The sequence below is a fragment of the Triturus cristatus genome, chromosome 3_2 (assembly GCF_964204655.1).
Source record: "Triturus cristatus chromosome 3_2, aTriCri1.1, whole genome shotgun sequence".
In the NCBI taxonomy this organism is placed as follows: Eukaryota; Metazoa; Chordata; class Amphibia; order Caudata; family Salamandridae; genus Triturus; species Triturus cristatus.
This window is the reverse complement of record NC_140584.1, coordinates 617,423,311-617,449,058: the sequence shown is the minus strand read 5'-3', so window position 1 is coordinate 617,449,058 and position 25,748 is coordinate 617,423,311. Positions and strand designations below refer to the sequence as shown.

At 44.1% G+C, this 25,748-nt stretch overlaps 1 protein-coding gene across 1 annotated transcript in view; it reads left to right on the top strand.

The window, feature by feature from the left end:
• The first annotated feature begins 10,958 nt into the window (after positions 1–10,958).
• DDB1 (damage specific DNA binding protein 1) overlaps positions 10,959–25,748 on the top strand; it is a 990,203-nt gene continuing 975,413 nt past the window's right edge. Inside the window, exon 1 of the mRNA XM_085648506.1 lies at positions 10,959–11,164. Within this exon, the coding sequence (XP_085504632.1) occupies positions 11,104–11,164 (61 nt within the window). The 5' untranslated portion in view covers positions 10,959–11,103. The remainder of the gene's footprint in view (positions 11,165–25,748) is intronic.

The following is a 25,748-nucleotide window of genomic DNA, read 5'->3' as shown; positions in this document are numbered from 1 at the left end:
GACCTGTGAGCGGCGACTGCCCACTGTCTCTGTTTCGCCTGAAGCGCGTCCACAGAGTTAAACGTGCCTTTCCTGAGCGGCAGTGTGTCGCATTCCTGCAATTCCTCCTGCGGAAGTGCGGAGGTGCCTGGAGGGACCGGGGGCTTCGCCCGTGTTTGGACTTAGGCACCTTGGGGCCACAGGACGCTGGTGGTGCCGACCGGGAGCATTTGGGTACATGAGGCCGCGAGGAAGGTAGGTGAGCGGCCCCTCCCTCATTGACCAGGCTGTGGTGGCGGTTGTTGGCGTGCGTCTCTACACACGCCGGGAGAGTGCCAGAGCCCTCTATATCAGGCCTGGGACCCAGCATTCTGTGACGGGTGCTGTGCTCTGCGGGGCCCGGACTGCATCGTTGGGACTGCCATCCACGCGCTGGTGCGCGTACCTGCAGGGTGCAGGTGAAGCAACAGACTCTTGGCTTTGGTCTGCTGGTTGGTCCCCCCCAGATTGGAACGTGGTCAGTGTAGTCACAGCCCACAGTGAGTGACGAGTCCTCCCGATCCTGGTGATAAGTGGGTTGCCCTGAGACGGTGTTGGAAGGGGGCATCCGTCATGAGTGCAGGTTCTGGCGAGGCCTCCTGAAGTGCTGGTGCTCTGCTGTGTCCTTGTTCTCGGTCCATCATGGGTCGCACAGGCCACTGGGCCAGACTAATCAAATCGATAAATTCACCGTTGCTGTGACCCGGGAGGAAGGGTGGTGGCCAGCAAGACGACCCTGAGGACAGCGGCCCGACCCCTCTCTGAAGAATATCATGAGGGCTATTAGAGATTTCCGTGGTACACTGGAGCCAAAACTGGACTCTGTGACAGAAGAGGTGAATCTCCTACGGGCGGACTTCCGGAAAATGTCAGAAAAGGTCTCTGCTGCGAAGACTGGAATTGGGGGCCTTCAGTCGAAGAGGCTGGAGGAACAGGTTGCTGCTCTCACAAAGAACCAGGCTGACATTCAAGTTCGCCTGGAGGACCAGGAAGGTCGTGCTAGACGAAATAACATTCGCATCGTTGGAGTGCCGGAAGGACTGGAGGGGCCATCGATGGACTGGTTCGTAGAAGACCTGGTCTTAAACCACCTAAAACCGAAATGTCAAATTTTTTCTCTGTCGAGTGGGCACACAGGGCCCTGGGAGGTAAGCCCAAACCTGGGGCTCTTCCCTGCACGATCATCGTCCGCATCCTGAATTTTAGAGACAGAGACGCCATACTACAGGTGGCGCGTACTCATGGAGACCTCCACCAAGACAAGGCCACCATCCGTTTCTTCCCGGATTCCACGCTTCAAATTCAACTACAGCGGCGCTCCTTTGATGGGGTGAAAAAGGTCCTTAGAGACCAGGGCGTGAAATACATGATGCTCTTCCCAGCCAGACTCAAAATCCTGGATGGCGAGAAAGCCTACTTTTTCGATACACCGGCGGATGCCAGCAACTGGCAAGAAGGCTGGCGGACTGTTGGTCGGCAAGGAAGGCAGCCACGCTCGGCAGTGAACCGGGATGATAGAGCCAAAGACCTTGATGAAGAGCGAACCACCAATGGCAGAGAGCAGTGGACGGCTGAGTGACTTTGAGACAACTCTGACACCGTTGTGTCAGGCGGTGAGCCATGAATAAACTTTGCCTTGAGCTTGGAATTGTGGGGTGGCGGGCGGCATGGATCCACGGCGGATGGGTGACAGGGTCTGGTGCTCTTGGCCTGATCCTTGAATGGGACATTGTACGCGATGTGGACAATCTATGTTCTTTATGGGACTCCGGGTTTGGTGGTGGGAGGGCGCACTACTGTATGTGTGCTGCCTTGCCATTTATAGGATGGGGGTGTATGATTCGACACTAGTTGTGTGCCTCTTCCTAATGTCTGCAAGCCCACGTTTCCTCATAAATGTTCTTAGTTGTATTACAGGGGCGACAGGCACTCTGCAAGTATACTTGATGGAAGGTTTGGGACTCACTTGTCAGGGCGGCAGGGAGGGGGGAGTTTGGGTGTTGGGGGGATGGGCTTATGGGGTCCGGTGGAGTTAGGGGAGATGGGGAGTTTGCTCAAGGCCATCATATTCATCATGCACTGGGGATTGCTCTGGGGGTCACATCTGAGACAGTAGTCCCTTCAAGAGGGTGGACGGGTTTTCGATATGATGGGTGACTCAGCTATGGTAAAGGTCTGGACCTGGAATGTCAATGGGCTGGGCAATAAAATCAAGCGTACATTGATGCTGCAACACGTAAAGAGGCACTCCCCGGATGTGGTCCTTCTTCAAGAATCGCATCTGAAGGGGAATAGATGTAAAGCCCTTGATCGTTTCAGCTACAGAATGGTCACGCACTCGGAGTTCACCTCTGGGTCACGGGGTGTGGGTATCTTCATACGTAATGCTCTACCTTTCATTATTTCGGGTGCCTGGGTGGATGAGGCAGGCTGTTTTGCCGCAGTGGTGGGTAGATGGGAGGGATGCACATTGGTATTCTGCTCTTGCTATATACCCCCTGGCCTTCACTCTGGGTGCTTTCCCAAGCTGAGTGCGTTTCTGACAAACCTCCCTGTGGGAATTCTACTTCTTGGTGGCGATACAAATGCTGTTATGTGCCAGGAGGTTGACCGGTCTAATGCCCCAACAGGCAGGAATGGGGAGCGGGGCCTTTCGGACTTTGTCACTGCCATGGGGCTGGGTGATCTGTGGCGGGTGCAGAACCCCTCACTATACACGACAATACATGTTTCACTCTGCAAGGCACGGGTCCTTCTCAAGAATTGACCATTTCTTTACCCGCACGGATAAGATGGGGGAATTTGGAACCACTACGTATATGGCTCGGGGGATTTCGGATCATTCCCCTGTTTGTACCACCCTTAGGGGCTCGATCGTAAACAGAGTGGCCTTTCCGAGAAAAGACCCCTGTCAACTCCGAGACCCCGAAATTGGCGACAAGCTTAGGGTTGGGTCCGAGCTGTATTTTAAGGAGAACTTGGGGTCCGTGGATTCCCAGATTATTCTGTGGGAAGCGTATAAGACAGTGCTGAGGGGCTTGGCCTAGGCACTTATTGGGACGCAAAAGAAAGAAGAGTCCCTCCAGATCCGGCTCCTGGAGAGTGAAACACATCAGCTGGAGGGGGACGCGACTGCAACCCCTTCCGTGGATCTTTGCCACAGGCTAAAGCTGACACAGAAGGATCTTAGGGCCTTGGCCGAGAGTGAGGCCCGTGCCTATGCGCTGGCCATACAGCATTGGATTTACGATGTTGGTGACAAGGCACTGAAATTGTTAGCGTGGTTGGAGCGCCGTGATAGGGAGCGTTCGTGGGTTTCTGTAGTGTGGGACGAAGCAGGCTCACTATGCTCGTCCAGCACAGACATAGCGGAGAACTTTGCGGCTCATTTTGGGAGAGTGTGCTCACCTGTGTGCACTAGAACTGAAGAGGATTGTGCGGATTTCTAAGGGACTTCGCGCTTCCCACGCTATCTGAGGAGATGTGTGAATGCCTGGAGGCGGACGTCACAGTAGAAGAACTCGGAAAGGCACTCAACTCCCTGCAGTCGGGTAAAGCCTCTGGTCCAAATGGACTTCCAATCAAAATCTATAAAAGACAAGCCACGATCGTGACAGCCCCTATGCTCGGGATGCTCAGGGAGGCGCGAGAGTGTGGGTACCTGCCTACTGACCAGCGAGAGGCCATGATCGTGGTGAACCACAAGGCAGGGAAACCGGCAGACCAATGTTCCTCATACCAGCCGATCTCTTTGTTCAATGTGTAAGCAAAGGCTCTTGCCAAGGTCCTGGCAGATCGTATACTATCGGTGGTTACAGATTTGGTCCATGTTGATCAATCCGGCTTTATGCCCCGCAGAAGCACTCGTCATAACCTTTGGCGTCTCCATGGGGTTCTGTATATGACTGAGGATGTTGGAGACACCCAGACGGCATTGATGGCGCTGGACGCATCGATGGCCTTCGATAGCATAGAATGGCCCTACTTGTTTTGGGTGCTTCAGCGGTTGGGCTTTGGACTGATCTTCCGTAGCTGGGTACGGCTCCTATACGAACGACCGACAGCTCGGGTGCAGGTTAATGGGGCTGTATCTAGGGCCTTTTTCCTGCAGAGGGGGACAAGGCAGGTATGCCCTCTGTCTCCTCTCCGCTTCACCCTGGCGCTGGAGCCCCTAGCCCACTGGATCCGGAGAGACCCCTTGGTTTGGGGACTGGCGGCAACAGACGAATGGGAAGAGCTTTTATCTCTATACGCCGATGACATCATCCTCTACCTGGCAAAGCCATACCATTCAATTGCCCAAGTAGTACACTTATTCAAATTGTTCGGCAACTGCCGTGCTGCGCACCGTTTTCATAAGCGCTGCCCCGCTTGCCTCGACGTTCTATATGGTGTTTACTGCAGCCATTATCCTCCCAGGTGCATTACTCTACTGAACGTGGTGACATGCTTGCAGCTCATTCTTCGTACAGCGCACTTGGCACACAGTGACACGCTGTCTTTTATCACACGGCACGCGAGCAGTGGAGGACTTAATTGCATTTTGTGTACATTGTGTACATTGAGTCCTGTATCCGGTGGGAAGCAGCACTTTCACCATCTCGTCTCCTCGCTGTGTCGCATGTGTCAGCAGTAATAGAAAGAGGACTACAGTTTTAAAGTCGTGGTAACAAAGGAAGGACTTCTTTGTCTTCAAGTTCTTCAGAACAAATCGAACTAATGACTACAGCATCCTCATGTTTTGTGAAATCTCCGTATTTATTATTTTAAAAAGTGGTAAAAGTCAACAAAAAAGAAAAGAACGGAAAACACGAAAGAAGACCCCTTTTGCGCAGTGATTTTTTTTTATGTTTCCAGTTTTTTTATTCCTTTTCTTATTCTTCTGTATTTTTGATTCTTTCTTTTGTCTTTCTCTGTTCAGGCACTAACCATATTATTTTCACAGGTATTTCATCATGCAGAGTGTTACGGCTCCAGATCCTTTTTTGCAAGAACCATGAGAACCTCCATTGGAATAGAAACTCTGGTTTAGGTCTTTCAAAGCATATTTAGGTACAATTGATGGTCAGAGATTCACACCTGAAAAAAAGAAAAATCTAATGTACTATCATCTAGGGGATGAAGGTCAAAAGGTTTTTGACCATTTGCCACCTTATGACCCACCTGAGGGTGAAGATCCTGGTGAATTTGAGATAGATGTAGCTCAAAAGTACTTTTCTAAAATGAAAAATATTGTAGTACACAGGTACAAATTGTTTACTAGAGTGCAGACACCTTTGGAGAGTATTGATACTTTTATCACTGCACTGAATGTTCTTGCATCCAAGTGAGAATTTGAGAACTTCACTTCACGATTGATAAGAGATCAGCTTGTTGTTCGATGTCACTATAAAACATTTAAGAAAGGTTACTAACCTGTAAAGGATCCTTCTTTAGACAAGGCAGTTGACATTGCCAAAAAGCATAGAAAATGTTCTATGGAGTATGCCAAACAATTAGAAACTGCTTTATCTAATATCACTGTGTCTGGTGCTGTTTCTAGCAAATCCCCTGGTACAAAGAGTGATGATACCAAGAGACTAAATGTGTTCAGAGGTGTAAGACGTTTCACACAAAATAGATCTTATAGTCAGAAAATTAGTTGTTTCAGATGTGGCTCACCTTTACATGTATCATCTTTTAAGAACTGCCCTGCTATTAATCAGCAATGTGGTAAAATGGGACATTATGTGAGAGTTTGTAGAGGAGCTAAAAGACGAGGTGTCAGGTGCGTTCCAAATGAGGTTGAAAATGATGATGGTGATGATGTTACCAATCAGGAATACATAGTAGTTGTCAAAGATAGTGGGAAACAAAAGACATCTTTTATTGTTGATTTGAGGTTGATGTTACTATTGAAACAACTCAGATTCAACTTCTTGTTGCTAGAGGAGCACGTATTACCATTGTTTCACAAGAAAAATATTTTACATTTTGGGCAAACAAATATTTATTACTGGCTGATGTCCTTACAGTGACTTTTGAAGTCAGCAAAATTGAAATATTGGGTTACTTCTGGGCACCATCAGTTTATTGGGGGAGATCATCAAAGGAAAAAGTTTATGTTGCAAAGAAAGGCATCAATGTTCTTGGTTTACTACATCAGGCTGAGTTTGGTTTTACTATTAAACCAGTGTTAGATAAACCTATTTTCATTGATAAGAAGCCAATACAAAATCAGTCCAGAAATGATATCAATTCTTTGTCTAGTACTGATTTAACAAACAAATAGGAGCATACATTTGAAAAAGTATTTCAAGAGCATCTAGGCAAAGTTTCTGGTTTTCAACACTTCATCAAAGTAAAAGAAAATGTTACACCTGTCAAACATAAGTTGCATAATGTTCCTCTTAGTATTAGAGCAGATTTATCACAACACTTGAAAAGCTTTTGTGATCAGGGCATAATTGAAAATGTTGATGCTACTCTCTGGCTTTCGCCTATAGTTCTTGCTAAGAAGAGGTCTGGAGACTTGAGGATGTGTGTTGACTTAAGTTGTGTGAACAATGCCATTTGGGTCAACAGTTTTCATCTACCATGCATTGAGAATTTCATTGCAAAATTAGGATCCTCTTGTTGGTTTACAAAATTGGACCTCAAGGCCGCCTATCATCAGGTGGAATTAGATCCCCAGTCTCACCATCTCACTGCTTTTGTTACCCCTGATGACGTCTTTCAATTTTGCCGCCTACCTTTTGTTTTGTCTTCGGCAGCTGCCGTATTTCAGAGGCTCATGACTGAAATGTTTCAAAACAATTCTCACGTGGTAGTGTTTCAGGATGATATTCTCATATTTTCCAAAACAGAGGCTGAACATGATCTAGCTATTGATGAAGTTTTAAGTATCTTAGAAAACAGAGCTGTAACCTTGCAAAGGAACACATGTACTTTCAAAGTGTGTGAAATTGAATATTTAGGCCATAATATTTCAGAGCATGGTATAAAGCCCAGACCAGGATTAGTTAAAGGTATTGTAGAAGCCCCAGCGCCACAGAACAGAGAACAGCTCATGTCTTTTCTTGGTCTGTGTGAGTTTTACGCTATATTCATGAAAGATTTTGCGAAGACGACTGAGTGTTTCAGAGCTCTTCTTAAAAATGGTGCCACTTTCATTTGGTCACAAGAATGTGAAAAGGGTTTTCAAACCATCAAGGATCACATTATTAAAGCTCCTGCTTTGCAAGCATTTGTGGAGGGGAGACAAACTGTAGTCACGGTTTATGCTTGTGTATATGGTTTGGGAGCTGTACTGTCACAGTATGAGGAGAGCAAGGAGCATACAATGGGTTTTGCTTCAAGGACTCTACGTCCTGTTGAACGAAAGTATTCCATTATAGAAAAAGAACTGCTTGCCTTTGTTTGGAGTATCAAAAAATCTAAACAGTACTTATGGGGCAGATCCTTTGTTCTAAAAACTGATCAGCACCCTCTTGTTGATATTCTATCTGGTAAAAAAATAAAACGCACCACTGCACGTTTGGCTATATTAACCTGCAAACTCTTAGAATACTCTTTCAAAGTAGAGTATATCCCAGGTGGAAAAAAACTGTATGGCAGATTGTCTTTCTAGACTTCCCATTGCTGATGCTGAGGCGGTAGAAATTGAAGAATGCTTTGTGGCCTGTATTAGTCAGGACAGTTTGTCCTTCACTGAGAGTAATTGGGTGACTGAGGTAGACAAGGATGTTGTTCTTAATGAAGTTGTATTTGTGATCAGGAAGGGTTGGCCTAAGGAGAAGTGTCTTTCACCGGAATTACAAATGTATTGGAAAGTTTGTGATGAGTTATCCGTTGAGGGTGGCAAGGTAGTTAGAGGTGACAAATTGGTACCTCCAGAGTGTTTCCGGCAAAAGATAATCTGAGCTGTGCATCTGGTTCATTTAGGGGCGACCATCACTAAAAGAAAGGTTAGGGCTGATTTCTGGTGGCCGAAAATCAATCTTCAAATTGATAAATCAGTCATACAGTGTGTGAGGTGTAACACTAGTGACAAAGTCTTGGTTCTGGAGGGCATGGTTGAATCTCCTGTGTCTCCTCCTGGAAGGGCGTGGCAGAGATTAGGGATGGATTTTCTTTGTCCTTTCCACATTTTACCTTCTGATATGAGATATTTTCTAGTGCTTGTGGATCATCTTTCTAGGTGGGTTGAAGTTGAGGCTATCAGCGTTCCTAATTCCAAAAGTGTTATTTTAATTGTTTAAACAAGGTCTTTCATAGAGAGGGTTATCCTGAAGAAATTCTAACGGATAATGGCATCCAATTTGTTTTGCAAGAAATCAATCTGTACTTACACAATTGTGGCATTAAGCATATTAGAACTCCGCTTTATCATCCTCAAAGCAATGGTAAAGCAGAACGTTTTAATAGGGTTGTTGTGTAATATGTACAGGAAGCTGTCAGGTCTGAATCTTGTGTTTCTCAAGCCTGGAAGGATTTTATTTGGTCCTATCGTACTTCACCTCATATTGCCACCAATTTGACTTCTTTTGAACTCATGAGGGGGAGGAAAGCTCCCACTCTGTCTTACCCTTTTTGGATGGTTAAGATGTTTCATCAAGGTTACCATATGCAGTGTGTGTGGGAGACAACTAACAAGAAGTCTGTTGAAGCTGGATCTAAGAACTGTGGGTCCACTGGTAAAAAAGAAAACCATAGACTTAATGTTGGGGATTGGGTTAGAATACAAAATCCAATTTCAGTCAGAAAAGGGTTGTCCATTTTTGGAATCTCAACAAATTGTGGAAGTACGCAAGAATGCAGTGAAATTAGTCAATGGGAACTGGTGGAACACCTCTCGTGTTGCAAAGGATCTTTCCAGGGTGATTAATGCTAACTAGGGTGTTTTCCGGGGGGATGGTCTTCCTTCTGTTTTGAAACCTTCTGTCCCGAGATCTTCTATTCTTTTTAGTTCCTTTTTCAGTGTGGATGGGTCTGACAGGACTAACAGGAAAAGCACTAGGGTTCGTGTCAGACCCAGTAAATTACATGATTATGTTTGATAGTTTTATCTCTATTGCTTATTGTGTTTGCTAAAATGCCAAATGTATCCTTTATTCTATCTTTGTGTTCTTTTTTCTCTTATGTAGAGGGATTTGTATTTTTAGTGTTGTTTCATTAAAAAGGGGGAAGGTGTGGTGATGCTGGCAGAGCTGTGCGTGTGATGTCACCTGGAATGATTACAGGTGCCTTCTGCCTTGAGTGTTCCACGTTTGGCAGTTGGTGTCTGTGCCTGGGATGCTGCCAGCTGGGATGGCTATCTGTACAGACCAATAAACATGAAGGCAATCGAAATGCTGCTGTGTCTTTCATCTTCTCTTCAGTTTTGTTGCATTGGGACATGTTATCCATACCTGACATGTGGTGTTTGTTCGGGAAACTCTAACGTTTCCCCCCATATCCTCTTAGGTTCAGAATTGAAGATGGAATGAAGAACAAGGCGCTTAGCTTCCGTCAGTGAAGAAGAGGAAGGACTACGCTGCATTATGTGTTGTATAGACTATCGGACTATTACTGGATTGGCCTATTGGTTACCATGGTTACTCCCTGTGGGTCATGGGAGTTGTAGTATTGGGAATGTGTTGTTTTTACTTTTACCTTTGAACTTGCTATTAATAAAGAGTGGTGAAAGATATGCATAATCCTCGCCTCTGCGTCCTTATTTTATTTATTTATAAAGTTTTTTATAGCGCGAACAAGATCCCGAAGGGTAACATAGCGCTATACAATATGAATGGGAGGAATAACATAAATGCAGTATCATTATCCGAGCAAGTGAGCGTATCCTTCTTAGGGTAAGAATTTGTTCATAAGGAATCATTTAGCTTACAGTTTGAAAGCCTTAGTTGAAGAGATTCTGCGTACTTCCGGTGGAAGAGAGTTCCATATCTTTGGTGCAGCGCCGGAGAAGGCTCGGTGACAAGTTATTTTTTTTGTTAAGGATGTGTGGTTTCAGGAGGAAGGTAGTGACACTTCTTGAGGCTCTAAAACCACAGAATAGTTCAAGTTTTTGCGCAAGTGACCTGGGATTATTGAAGTGAAGGGCTTTGTGAGCCAGAACAGCAATCTTTAACTGAATTCAAGCTTCGTAGGGTAGCCAATTGAGAGATTTCAGGACTGGGGATATAAGATCGTATCGTTTGGTGCCTGTGACCAGTCTAGCCACCGCGTTCAGAGTTGACCTTAGTGGAGCCAGGGCGTATTTAATAGAATTGAAACTTTCCTTTATGCTAAATAGGAAATTTTTCATTCTTACTCCTTATGCAAACAAGAATTTGTCGGGGTCGGAATTTTTTGGTTCACTTGTAATCAGAGCCATAGCCATTCATTAAAGCTATGGGTTGCAAGACCTGCGCTATATATATGAAACTAGCACGTTAACCTAACATAACATTGCCAGCCCACTTTTGTAGACTTTATCCCAGATTTAGTTTGATGCACAACTACTTTCACAGTTTGTAAAGAAGCGACAAAAGAGATGGAATGATGCTTAATAACAGAGTCAGTAAATTATGTATTTTTTAAAACCAAAGCAAACCTTTGTTTGTTCAAAAAGCAGATGCTATTAATTGTCCGTGCGCTTATCACTAAAACATTACAAGTTTATAATCAGTTAATATGGAATGAAAACCAATTATTCGACTATGGTTTTACAGAATACAGAAGAGGTTTAAAGTGCCTACTACTGTAGGTGACTGCAGTTAAGACAAGAACTGCATTCGCCTTTTAATAAGCAATGGAAGTCTAAAGGTCCTTTGCCCAGGAGTATGGCGGCCATATCGGTCTCATTCTTAAGGTTAGTAAGCAGTCTAGAGCCTTGTTCCTGGACCAGTGTCTCGGCTTCAAGCTTCTTGTGCGCAGACTTGTCAGTGATGCGCCCCTCCAGGCGCATGCGCCGACTCCCTGTTTGTGTCCCGTCAGTCCACGCGCGGTCTCTCTGGCCTTTGGAGCAGCGAGTCTTTGGCGCGGGCTGTAGTTTGAGAGGCCTCCTGGCTGTGTTAACGGGACAGTGCACGATCTGCTGGAGCTCAAAGACACTACGGCGCCGCCATGTCCTACAATTATGTGGTGACCGCGCAGAAACCGACCGCCGTGAACGGCTGCGTGACGGGTACTGAGGGGAATATTTGGGGCGCACGGGAGGGGGAAACATAAAACGAACTGTGTGTGAGTGTAATATCTATTTTGAAGGGTGCATGTCTTGTGTGACAGCCCAAAGAATATGGATAAAGGGGGACTGTTGTCTGCAGTGAGGCGATAATGCTGGCCAGGAGCATGGAGTGGCACCGCGGTGTTTGCTTACAATGCAATACTGAGTAACTCGCAGGGTCTGTTGGGTCACTGTTTGCTGTGACAGTCATAGATAGTTTTGAGTGTCACTATCATTTATGATATGAAGGCAGTAATGTCAATGATACCTACAGGTTAGTGTCACATTAGAACACTGCCCGAACGAAGGTAGGAGGTGCAGAGTTTTGGGGTGTCAGAGCTTGAGTGGCAGAGCATCTGATGCTATTGTATGCAGGCACGGAGGGAGCAGTCTTGAATCACACTATGTGCATAAACGTGTGATAGAACAGGAATAGCCTTGAGATTTGCAGTGCGAGTAGCGAACACCGCGATATTACTATCCACTCCACGAAGGGATGCTAAAGCTTCTGTTTCGGTACTGATATGTCACAATGTAAATGGCAAACGTGGACGGTACCCTGGGGTGCATATTGGTGTGACCAGGATTGAATACAATTAGGCCAGGGCACACAAAGAAAACAAGCAAGGGCATAGCCAATAGGTCTCGCCTTTGGGACCTTATAAGTGTTTAGCCATGCAACAGTTGATGTTGTTGCACCAAGGATATTGTGCTGCGTAACTAAACACTTATAAGGCCCCAAAGGCGAGACCTATTGGCTATGCCAATGCTTGTTACTATAGGGAGTAGGTTTTATAAAAGGGCATTATTTTTAAAACAACTTTAAAGTGCCTCATTTTTTTATTAGTTTTAAGTTAACTCTAAAATTGCCAATGTGCTTTTAAAATTCGCCACTGGGTGGGGGTGGATAACGGGAGGGAGGGTGGGGGGTGGAGAACGGGTTGGTGGGGGCGGTTAACAGGAGGCACTTACTGTCTGCATACTTTTCACTACCTGCTGCAAAATCCATTCTTGCACCAGTGCATGCACTGCTCAAGATCAGGCACTTCCTGTCTGCAGGCTCTACATTGTTCAGGCTCTTTGCTACCTGTTGTGGGGTGCGTTGTAGCAGAAAGGAGAGGGGACTGCATATACACCATTAGCAGGACACTGGTGGAAGCAGCCCTGCTCTAATTCACCCTTTCTAATAGTGAGTGAAGGATGCCATTTATTGGTTTGTATAGTCGCGCACTAAATACGCCCTTACCTATATAAACAAATTACTGTCTGGGGCATTATGATTTTTGTACTTAATACACATTTACTTAACATTTGATGTAGGAAGAATTCACAATAGCCACATTATGTTTCTCCAATAAATACAGCATGTGGTATTTATATTGCACAAACCTAGCTGAAAGGCCTAGGAGCCTAGGACAAGGTAGAAGACAGAGGCCAACAGTGAGCGATAGGTGCTGGGAAGAGGCCTGCGCTATTTACGGCTTCACTTTGTTTATTTCTAAAGGACATACTGCTCTTTTGCTGTTTTGTAAACGTAGTGAATAACAGGGGACTGCCACCTAATGTAACAGTGCATCAGTCAAACGGACTTAGTCAGCCGAGCTGGGATTCTAACTTATGTGATGCAGATCACACTATGCAACATTGAGTGATTAACTCGCTCTCAAGCCAGCAGGGTGAGGAACTGGCGAATTCCATAGCATCAGAGAAGCCTTAAACGGGATACAATTACATTTTAAACAAATATTAAAAAATGAAATCAGCGGCAGAGGTTTTGACACTTGCCAAAGTAGGCTCGTTTAGTGCTGGAGTTCTCAGAACATCCTCAAGCAGGCTGTGACGAATGGACCTGAACACAAACAAACGAACATGTGTGAAAACATCCCTGCTCACTGGGAGAATCAGCATGAACAGCAAACTGTGGTGAGCTGACGCCACACGGGTGAAAGGGTCCCTGCTTTCAATCATCACGTGATGGCGAGGAGCAGCAGATGCTAGCAGAGGAGACATGCAGACAGTCTAACCACTAACACCAGGTTACTATGTGATGTCCTGTCACAATTGTGAAGTCTTATGCGAGCCTTAGGACTAAAGAACCATGTTCGAGTTTCAGCAACAGACTCACCACAGTGTGACTCTGGACAAATCTGTTTATCTTAACATTCCTGAACAAAGAAAAATTAAAGTGTCCTTTTGTAATGTAATTGGTGTTCATGTAAAACGCTGCAATACCTTAGTGTCCTGTGCATGCTATGTAGAACAAGTATTTGCTGCGCGGCCGTGAAAGAGAAAGTGAGCCACACGGGTAACATGGAAGGAGGGGGGGGGGGGGCGGTGAGTGCTAAAGCAACACAGGGAAGGCTGGCATATGGTGAGCACTTTCGCGGCCACTTTGATGTTCTCAGAGACCGCGTGGCTCACTGAGAACATCAAAGCGGCCGCGTAAGTGATCAGCAGGCTGACAAATGGTGCGCGCGCCCGGCGCACATGCACTGTAGTTGGCGGCCTGAAAAGCACTAGTTTGCACTTCCAAATCCCGCTTACTATAGCTCTCGCCAGAGCAGCGCTAAAGCGCTGGCTCAGGCGAGACCTAAAAATGGCCTACATTTGTCGCTAATGAACATTTATGAAACGTTGCTTTGTTAGTATCAGGGGAGTCATTTTGTGAAAAATCTGATTAATTAAGCTTTCTAGGCTTGTAGGGTCAGTAGTAACTCCATTATTCCGAGTTCAAGAGCATTGCTAGCTTTAGATACCTGAGGCTGCAGTTGATCTTCATTTCCCTGTCACTATTTGCCACTCATGTCCTTAATGCTCTTGCTTGTCCCCAGGCCTCTGCTCAGTTCCCCTGGGCCCCTGGTCACTCAAGTGTGTGAGGTACCTGCTCTCGTTTGTTTACTTGAGGCTCTTGACCACTTAGTTTCCAAGAGGCTTCTGCTCTGGACATACGTCCCTGCTCACATTAGGCAACAGAAACTCCTGCTAATACTCCGGTCACTGAAGTTCCTCCTCTCTTCACTTTCATGTCCCTGAAGTTCCTGCTTACCCTTGAGCCGCTGATTCTCTTGCTCACCTTCGGATCCTGTGTAGCTGCCACCCATCCTCAGGTGACTGCCAAACTCCCTGGAAAGTTGCAGGAGGCATCCACGGTTGGGCGCATCAGAATTGGGCAAGGCTTCCTCTTTCGGTTGTTACTCAGAAGCTTATCTGCAAGCGATGTCTTTGATTGCATACATAATGATACTTGATGACTTTTGTATTGTGGGTAGGGATATGATTTGAATCTGAAAAAGCTGCATGAAATCACTCTAAATGAAACCTTTTAATTTTTCTCAGAAATACTATGTCATCCTGCCTTCTCTAACAGGAACATATATAATTCCCTTCTATTCTGTCACTCCTTTCTCTAGTCCCTCATTTCACCTCCACTATCACCAAGTGCAACTATTTGTCTGATTCTCTAGCTCTCTGTATTTCTATCTATCCATCTATAACACCATCTTTCCTTTGTCTCCACCTCTGCCTTCCTTTCTCCATCTCTATACCCTTTCTTTCTGGCTGTAAACCCCTCGCATTTTCTCACTTTACCCCCTCTGTCTGTTTCTTCCTCTTTCTCTCACTCCCTACTTCTTTTCCTCTCCTTTGTGTCTCTTATTCTACCCGTGTTCACCGGCTATCTTTTTCCCTCTCTTTTCCCATCTTTCTCTCTCGCGCTAGAAATCTCCCTCTCTCCTGTATCTCCCTATGAGCACTTTCTTCAGTTCTTTTTATTTTTCTCATGTCATTATTCCTGCTCTCATTTAGTATCTCTCGTTGGAGTTTTAATTCATTTGTGTCTGCAAACCTTCCCCTCCCTCCAGTCGTGTTCTCGCCTGTCAGTCCCACTCACTTCCCTCTACCCCTTGAAATCCTCTGTGCTCTTTACTACACCTAATGTATTCTGTTGCAGTGGCAACTTATGAGCTTTAAACGTGGTGGGGTGTTATACTTGCAATGGGTCCATACAATTGTTTTCTAAATTTGCCATGAGGGTTGCCCATATGTTAAGAAGTACTTTTGTTTTGCCAGTGTCCGCATTTTGCTTTGGTACTTTGATGCCAATAATTACATATAATATTCCAGTACCAGAATTTTGCCAGTGATGTTGCCCATATTTCAAAAATTACCTCCAGTAGTTTAGAGGCAGCATTTTATCATGGTTTACTTCCCCTAACCCACCCTCTCGTCCCCAGTATTCCATGGCCATCTCCAAGGCAAAGAGTTGTCTCCAGTATGTCTGCACAAGCATTTTGCCATATGTGTCCATTTATGTCAAGTATTTCTTCCAGTATTTCAGCATCTGCATTTTACCTTGGGTGCTCTCCCCTATGCCAAGAATGACCTCCACAGTCCCAGCGAAAGCATTTTGCCAAGAATTTCTCCAGTATGCAAGTGTGTGTATTTTTTCTTGGGGGCCATGCCAAGAATTACTTCTAGTTTGTCAGGACCTGCATTTTACCATGTGCCCTTTCTTATGGCAAGAATTACCTCCAATATGCCAGCAGCAGCATGTTACCTTGGGTGTCGCCATAAACCCAGAATTATATTGAGTATGCCATGGCCAGTGACAGATTCACAAGCATAAACATGCAAACAAAAATACATTTACTCACACTTTCACTTATACTCACTTCCTCTCTCAATCACTCTCCCCCTCTCGCTTTAACTTGCGCACACTCATTTTCACTGCCACTCACAAATGTACTCGTACTCACTAGTTCGCTCCCACAAACACAAACTTTCACACTTAATGACTGGGCCCTGGTACAACTGCACCTGCTGCACCATTGATAGCTCCAAACCTAATGCCCTCCCACATGCTCTCTCAATCTTCAATCGCTCATGTCTTATAATGTACTCGCACTCCTTCACCCAGTCCCTCGCTCTAACTTACTTTTTCATACACTGTCAAACTCAGATTCCCACTCATTTTCACTCTCATTGACACACCCTAACTCAGTCTTAGTCACTGGTAATCACTTTCTAACATATACACACACATGCATAGAGGAAAAAGCTTGCTTTTTTCCTGCCTTGCTTACATGGGATTTCGGAGGCTCCATTGCAGCAGCAGAGCAGGAATAAACAGTGCTTAGGATCCTTCTCTTGCTGCATTGTGTGGCTCCTCATTGACCTCAGGTATGCACTGACAGCCATATTTCAGCAGACATACTGTGCTGCATTATGCATGTGCAGTATGTCTGCTAAATAAAATGGATTTTGCATGTGTGGGGGATTGTAGTTGAAGTACACCCCGCACACTCGCAATCCAGGCATCCATCTACAGAGTGCTGTGCTTTAACATCTCTCTTTAACTGGATCTGCCTCGGCTCCCCTCCTCCTCTTGTCATCAGGAGTCTGGAGAGGAGGCTGAGAGGGCTGACCTGTGCACTGGCAGTGTTCCTGAAAACATGAAACTTGTGTTTTCATGAACACTGCTCAATTAAATCTTTAGCAGCAGAGGCTAGAGGCAGAAAGTGGTGCTCACAGGAAGCAGGGCTATATACCTTGGTCCCTGATAAGGAGCCACTGTTGTTCTGTTGTATCCTATTTATTGCCTTGCTGCAGACAGTAACGGAGGGTCCTCCTGTGTCTGGAAGAAGTGTTAAAACCAAAGGAAGATCTACTGGTTGAGTTTCCTTTACCACTCGATTCCTTTGACGAAAGAAATTCAATCTGTAGATTCTAAACTAAGCCATAGACTACGGGTGAAAACTAGTATAGTGCATGTGAGATAGATATCAGTCCATCCTCTGCTCATAGAGCAGGAAACGTTTGACAACCTCTTCTGCATCATTTGCTTCATCGTTCACTTTGTCTGCCTCCTCTTCACTACGCTTTCCATCTTTCGCTATCTTTATCAATTCTTTCCATTCTTATCACTTCTGCCCCAATTTCTTCCCCCTCCTTCCAGCATTCTTATCCTAACCTCCTCTATCTTTTGTCTCTCTTGATTTTCTTTTTCTTCCCCTCTTTTTGTCATTCTTCTTCAATCTGCCCATCACACTTCTTCTTTTGTCATTATCCAATCGTACTTCTTGCTCAATCCATTTTGTTACTCTCCCACTATGTCTATTCTCCATTCCCTTAATTTTGCCCCAAGATAAACGTTTTTCATAGTAACGTTAAAAAGAACTAAAAACAAACAAACTTTTATTTCTTATTTTCGTTTAATGGAGAACAGGAGTCCCCTCACAGTTTTTAGGTTGAGCCTGGGTAGCGGATACGCTGCTCTGCGAGGCATGCTGTATTGAGGTAGGACCTTGAAGCTCCGCCCATCTTTTAATTGGATTCTTTTACGGTCCTTTCAAATTCCTGAATAGGCTTGTCAGTCTCTCCTTGGTACCGCCTTGTCTACATTTGTAACTTTTAATAACGACTGGACTTCTTACTTGTCTTGTTACACAGTCTACTTTATCTTGGCAGTGAGCACTATTTTGTTAAATGATTTGCCCCTAATCCACCCACTGCATCGCAGCACGCTGCCCGCTTTTATTTTAATTATAATAACTAATGGCGGGCCGCTTTAACTATAGCAGCCACGTTTTTCTTTATTTTAGCAGCGCAGGCTGCCTTAAGTATAGCGGCTGCACGTCTTTATACATTATTTTGTTGTTTACTAGCGCCCATGCGCTGCGTTCACATTAATGGCCCCTTTCATCAGACAAGCCGCGTCTAAAGAAAGGGCCGTGCCACTATTAAACTGAAAGTGTGGCATGGGGCGCTTTTACAAAAAAAATAATTTGTTTGCCAACTTGACAAACAGATGCTTTTTTTCTGTCAAAGCACCCATGCCGTGGGTTCACTTTAATGTCAGCCATACCAATTTCTTTAGACGCGGCTTGTCTAAAGAATGGGGAGCTGCCTCCATTAACGTGAAAGCGCAGCATGGGGCCTTTGACACATAAATTATTTGCAATGCAATAGGTCTTGCATATGCAAGACCTATTGCATTGCAAATGCTTAAGATAATGGGCAGCAGGCACCCGGGCTTATTTTTCTGTTGCTGGAGTCCAAATCCGAGCCTATTAAATGGCCACCACTCTTAATACGGCTCCTGCAAAGCCCCCTTTCTCCCCACCCCCATGTGACAATAGTTACCTGTGATGCTGAAAAACAGTATCGCCACTCCCCGGGGCCTCACTGTCACGCACAGACATGAAGGGAGGAGCCCCACCTAATACTGTTCCAGCTGAGTTTGGCCATTGTCCTGCTATACAGGACAATGAGTCACGCAGGTTCTGTACTTGGTTATACAGAGCTCTGACCTCTGCTATAATGCTTCTGCAGCGTTTTGGGTACTGCCCCAGCGGCCCAAGCAAATGTGATTTTAACTTTAGCTAAAAAAAAACGGCGCACCAGTTGGCCTTTACACAGGCTCCTCAGGCCATAACCGGTTTCCTGCCCTGCCAATCCAACCCTGGTTGTGAAAGACGAAGCTAAGCGTGCCACTTATGTTGGACTGTAAGGGGATAACCCATCATTTTCTGTTATCTGCATGCTTGCATGAGGTGGCACTGTCCTGTCCATGTAGGTGAGGGACAACTACTCTCTGCAGTATAACGTTAGAGCCCAGGGGCAGAATTCTTTGTATTACTACTTTCACAAGGTGTGCATTACAAACAATGCCTGCATTGCACTGGCAACAGGTATAGATAAACTATGTGAATATAGTCGTGCTCCCTTGCTTCAGTGGTGCAAAACATGGCTTTTTGACATCAGGACAGCCTCAGTCAAGTGTACTTTGTTTAAGTGCCGTAGTACGTCTTGTCCCAGGTGTATAAACTATGACATAAGCAATTCTACCTGTAAACGGTGCACAGAAACAATGTCACAGAAGTACCACTTCTTTCACCAGCCATTCAGCGAAAGCGACAGCAGCAGAACATTTCGAATTTTACTTGACAGTTTGTGAGTATAGACTGTGGGTGGTATTGCTTTCTCCAGAAGAACAGAAACAGTGACATTTTTCAGAAATGGTGAAACTTTCAAATACTGCTTGTGGCACACATATAGAAAGAGTGTGACCGTTTTAGAACTACTTTTCTTGGCGTCTAGTAATAGTGTGTTAGCAGCACCCCGCTAAAGAATTGACTGTAACATCTGCAGCTGTATTGCTCCTTTAGGTAGAAGAAGACATATCTATCTGTGTTTGTCCCCTCCCGATCCGTTCATTTTTTAACTGTTCTCCAGTGTCCTCTCTGCGGTAAGGGTTGTTTGTGGTTTGAGATGTCATAGGCAGCTGTACTGCTCATCTGGGAAGAAGAAAGTATTTTTATCTATATTTATCCTCTTCTGGTCCATACGTGTTTGAGCAATTCTCCAGTGTCATTTCTGTGAAAAGGTTTAATGGCGTTTTAAGACAATAGATCTTACTGTCAGAGAGAACACAGTAGTCTGAAAGATTGATTTGAAAAGGTTTTTTTCTACTAGAAAGATAGATTCCCTTGTTCGTGATTCCACTAAAGTCAGAGGGCCCATGGAGATTGCCAAAAGTCAGATGGAGTAATAACTTGTGAGCCTTGGAGTGGGACTGCAGAGCTGTGGAATGTTATGAAATATCTAGTAGTCCAAGGAACCGGATGCTTCAGAAATCTACCTGTCTTGGGGAAAAAAATCCACTTGTTCCTTTTGGTACCATACAGTGATGCGGTAAATTATGGCATTGTTCTCACTGTATCAGATCTCTGACAATAGCTTTTCCTATTACGCCAGGTCTGTGTACACCACCAAAAGTACATGTTTAAGGGTATTCATTGACTCCTGTGCGATATCTTCCCACACTGTAAAAGGTTGGAAAGTTACTCTTGATTAAGGCATCAGTAAAAAATGTTACAGTGGTCTGACAGATGGGACGGCATGGCCGTCTGATCCAGACTAGCCCGCTATGGCATTGTACTCTGCTGCGCCTGGTAACAGCACTTGCGGGATTCCGCGGGTGGGACATGGTGGGAATATCCACCCTAGGAGACATAGTGCGAGGCACCGTATTAAAGTCATTTCAGCAGCTCCAGACGGAGTTTCAACTACACAAGTCGCAATTCTATAAATACCTCCAACTTTGGCATGCACTTGACCCCATACTACGACGGACAGATACCTTGCCAGAATTCCACCCCTTAGAAGGACGCCTACTGATGGGGGACATAGGTGCCCTCAAGATCCGTCAGGTATACCAAACCCTGACAACGCACAACCGTACTACACAAGACTAGAACAGCCTGGGAGGAGGACATACCAGATCTAATAGATGATGACTGTGTGGAAGCCTTGGCCAGCACTCGAGGTGCGGCTATCTCAACACGATACAGACTGATACAGTTCAAATACTTGCACTGCATATATCATACATGATTCAGACTATGGAAGATGGGTGCTATCCAGTTCCCTGCATGCCTGAGATGTGGGACGGCGGAGGGGACCTTCATGCATACCGTCTGGAGTTGTACCACGTTGCAACCATTTTGGTGGAAGATAGTGGCTTGCCTTAGTGAGGAGCTGTCATGGGTTATACCTCTGAAGCCGAAGTTACTGTTACTACACAGCACTGACAGTATTGGGGGGAAGCGATACAAACAGCACTTGTTGTTTTTAGCCGTCACTATTGCTAAAAGAGATGTAGCACAACAGTGGAAAAGTGTATTTCCTCCTAAGATTAGCAGGTGGAAAAATGCCATAGATGACTGTATGAATGCTGAGATTGCTGTGTTTCAGGCTAGGAGCTGTCCCCAGAAACATAAGAAAATATGGCTGCAGTGGGCAGACTACAGGGGCATAGACCTACCCCAACTCACCGAGTCAGACCCTTGAATGACTATATCCCCTGGAGGCTACTGTTCTCTACACAATTGAAAGTTCCATTTGGTCACTTCCGACCACATATTCAGCAATTTGATAATTTGGTGGGGTTGGACACGAACTGCGCAATGTTATTGTTACATTTGAGTGTTACACAACAAACACAAACGGATGTTTATGGCAGTATGTATATCCTTCACAATGTATCCTCCGGGACATGTCCCGGGCTATACCATGTAAAATCAATAAAATATTGTTAAAAAGAAAGTTCCAGTATGGGTCGAAAAATGGGGTTGTAAAGGAAGTGAATTTCCAATCTCTCAGCCGATTTACACATGAGCAAATATACATGTGTGTATTTTCTCCTGCAAAAATAGAATTAACAATGTTTTTTTTACCAGAGTCTGATTTCCTGGTCTGTTTCTGTAAGCTTGTGAATTCTTGACTCCTAAATCTTCACCAATACAAGGACATATTACTGCAGGTGCACTTTAAAAAAAAAAACCTGTAAGAATTGGACCCCTTACATATTTTCATATTGTGCATAATTGTTTTGCACAGATTCTCGATTATTAACATTTTGGTAAACCTTGGCATGCTTCACAAACATTCTACTAAATGTTGCCTCACAGAAACGATTAAAGTTGCACAGTAGTGTAGCAAAACTTTGTTTTTTCAGTTGCAATTTATGTGTACTTTTATTTTTAAAGCAATCCCCAACTTACTTTTCGTGGGGGCTGCATGTATTTTGCACATTATCAGGGATCATTAGGAGCTGCCAGAAACTTCAACTTTTTGAAAGGGTGTACATGTTTTTATACTGGAAGTAATGCAAGCTGAGCCTACAACTTAGTGTCTTTCCTTCGAGTGCTCACGCTAATCGTAAATAATTTGAATTTGTAAATAATATGTACAAGTTTCAACATCTTTTACAACTTGATATATTTCAATGCCATAAGTGTACTTATCTTTTTTATTTGCTATGTTTGCAGTAATTGAACGCAAATGCCATATTGTGACACTCCCGATACATGTATCGTAATATGCCATCTATGCAAAGCATATTATCAAGCTCAAGGCATAAGATTTTCACTATAAAAGTAAAGCTAGGAGTAATGGATATGTCAGTGCTTGCCTGTGAATTATGCAGCACACTTCGCTGAGATTTTCTGAACCAGGTGATCTCTCCTGTGTTTATTTTGCTACTCTGTGTTGCTGTGCAATGGTTTGGAGTAGATTTATTGCTGCTGCATTGACCATTATTACCACATTTGTCTGTGAGTTTTAGTGGGGATTAGTGTGTTGATGGTGCATGGCAGAGTAGTGAGTGGCCTTGCCTTCCTACCACTGAAAGGAGCAGAGTTATACTTCAAGTCCTAAAGGAGGAGGCATTGGCAATTTTTTTCAGTCCTTTTAGAAGACTTTGTTGGGCTAATATTTTTTTTCTAATCTTTTTGATTTTAAAGGCACATAGCATACAGTACATTCGGCTAAAGTCATAGGTGCACAGTAGAGCCCCCCTCCCCCACCTCATTGTGACTGCTCTGTCCCTCGTTTGAGCTGGTTTCATGTTGTTCATCCCATTGAGTCTGCCTACCACTTCGTGGGGGATTTGTGCTTTCAGATCCGTACTGCGCCGTCTTCTGTGGGCTCCTGCAACATGTCAATCCCATAATGCTCTCTCAGTGGTCCCAACACTTTATCAAAATTCTAAGGGCACCCCCCTGCCATCAAACACCCTTTCTGGTACCGTAAACACATTCATGCTTTTTGAGTTTATTGGATGTGTCCTGAGCTTACCACCAGATAATTTTCAGCATGATTCAGTGCATCTCACATTCTTCATCACACCTGAGGGAGAATATCAATTCAAAAGCATGACATTTAATGTGGCCTCAGCTTCTTCAGTCTGTCAGAGAGTTGTAGAGTGTTTATATAGAGGAAATGAAGCAGTCACACCCTTTCAGGATGTTGTGTTGGTTTATGGTTGCGAACTGAGGCAGCATGATGAGAGGTTGCATCGAATGTTGTCCATTTTAAAGGAAAAAGGAGCCACTCTTAGTGAAGAGAATTGTAAATTTGATATTCAGAGTGTTGACTGCTAAATTACCAGTTATCCATATTGGTGTTGGACCAACAGAAAGCCTTGTTTGAAGGTTCCACTTTCCTTGAGAACAAAGATCAGTTATGATCTTTCATGGGATTGTTTGAGTTTTACACAAGTTATTTCTGAGAAAACACACCTCTTGTCCACTTTACTTTAAAATGAGTACAGGAAGTTGGAGGTAAAGCATTTTGTTTATTCAAGCTTGAACGGATGCAAGACCCACAAGGAAAACGTTATTCAGTGTAGGTAATGAATGACCACACATTCTTCTTTCATTTTATATTATAGTTGAAACAAGTCTGCCTACAGACCTTCACTTCCCTCCCCCTAATCCATTGGAAAATTCCCTCCAGCTATACATACAGAAAGAATAGTAAACCATACTATATTTTCAAGATCGGGGATCACAAGCAATTGCTTAATTGCAAATTGAATGGAAAAGGCCCAGCATGACTTTCCATCTCAGAGAAACACAAATGATTAAAAAAGTGTAATTATTCTAACATCCACTCTGTACTTTTCCAAGGACACAGAGAGGGGAAGAAATAAAAATGTACAATGCCAGAAGTGCATGGAAAATTCCCCAAACAATCGTTGTACAAAGTCAGGTTGATAAAAAAGAATTGTCTGCACTCATGTTCATATTATATAAACTTTTCTTCATTTCCAGATGTGCTAAAAAAAAAGTTTACCACGAGGATTTTTTTTTTTTTAAAAGAATGAAAAATTTGAGTGGAATAACGTTTGAGTGCAAGAATTCATCTTGCTAAAGAATTAAAATAGCTCATGCTATTCCCCAGAAACAGTTTGATACTTGTGATGTGTGTTATAATGGATGCCAGTCGGAAACGTTTTGGAAGCAGTATTACTACAACAGAGAAAGGAGAGAACAGGTGGCTGTGTTTGCCTTCAGGAGTCTTGGAGGGACTGAATCCACGTATTCTGTAGTGGAAAGTGAAGCTTTGGCATGTTGTTGGGAAATCAACCATTTTTAACCAAATTTGTGAGGCATACAATTTACTGTGCCTGTGATTACTCACCAATAGTTGATCATTTTACCATGTGAGGGGGAGTAAGAGCAACTCGGAGAATTGGCAAATTACAATATAGAATACGTGAGTGATTGGGTGGAGTATGTACCAAGGGCCAGGAATTTGCTGGCTGATTATCTTTCTTATCTTCTGGGATGTGACCAAAGTGAGAATGATTTCAGTTTGGGTGATTTGAAATCTAGTGCGTGGTTGAAGGGCACTCCCACGTCACAGGACTGGTGGCTGAAATGTGTATGTTGGATAAAGAGCTCATGAAAGTAAGAGATGTCCTTTAAGGTGGACTCATTGGATGTCAAGCGAGAGATTGAGGAATAAGAATTAACGTTTTGTTTGTAGCTCACAAGTGGCAAATAGGGATGAAAGCAATAAAAAAAGAGAATTTGTGAGATTCTAAGTGGGCAGGGCTTGACTCAAATGTTTTATATTTTGTGCATGATTGCATTTCCTATAATATCAATGGCAAATCCAAAGTCAGTGCTCCCAGTCCATTTGAGGCTATATATGTTCCCAACATAGCTTTGAGCTAATTAGCTATAGATGTTAAATAAGTCCTATGGTTGTTTTGGGTGGTGTGCATAAGAATGCTATTGTAGTTGTGGATATTTACAGTTGGTGGCCAGAAGTTACATTTGTAAAAACAGCCAGTAGTTCCGAGGTGATTGGGTTTTTGGAGTCTATTTTTGCAAGGGAGAACTGTCAATGGGAGCCAGTTCATATCTTTCCAATTGTCGTTTTTTAAATCACTTGGGAGTAAAACATATCAAGACCCTGTTGTATCACCCCATGAGTAATGGTCTTGTTGAACAATTTATCAGTCATTAGAGACAATGTACAGCTGGCCACGGCTAATGGGTTGAATTGTGTTTTCGAGCTAAGGTAACTTCTTTGGGCTGTGAGAACGACTTCAATGCTGACATGGGTGTACCACCTTTTGTGTTGCTGAGGGGCAGAATGCCTTCGTCTAAGATGTTGAGGGTGTTACTGGGGGAATTTTAAATCTCTAGGATCAAGATGGAAGATGTGGAAAAAAAATATTGCTTGCACAAACGAGGTATCCTGATAAAAGTGAAAGGGATGTACTGCAAATGTGATTTTCGATGCGTTTAAATGTCTATAATCTATGACTAGATGATATGAATTATCGGGTTTCATTACTGGAAACAAGGGACTAATCATAGGTGATGTTCAATTTTCTGTCACCCCTAGGTATTCAAGTTGATGTAGGATCTCACTGACTTGTTTCTTTGCTTCATGCATTTTTAGGTATTGTCTCTGTGGTTGTGGAATTGATGATTTTAATGGTATCTCATGATGAGGTGACTCCTCATCCCATCCAACATGACTGTGGGAAAGTGCAGGAGCTAATGCCCATTCCTGCGTGTATTGATTTTTAACGGATTCCGGTACAAGGTTCGAGAAAGCAGCTAAAATAACTTCTTCTCCCATTGGGCAGTCCATTACGAACTCAGGTAGTCAATCCTTTTCGGCCAAAAAAATATCATAACCATAGATCAGGTTCCCCCAATAGAGCCCCTTTACCTTCCTGGGT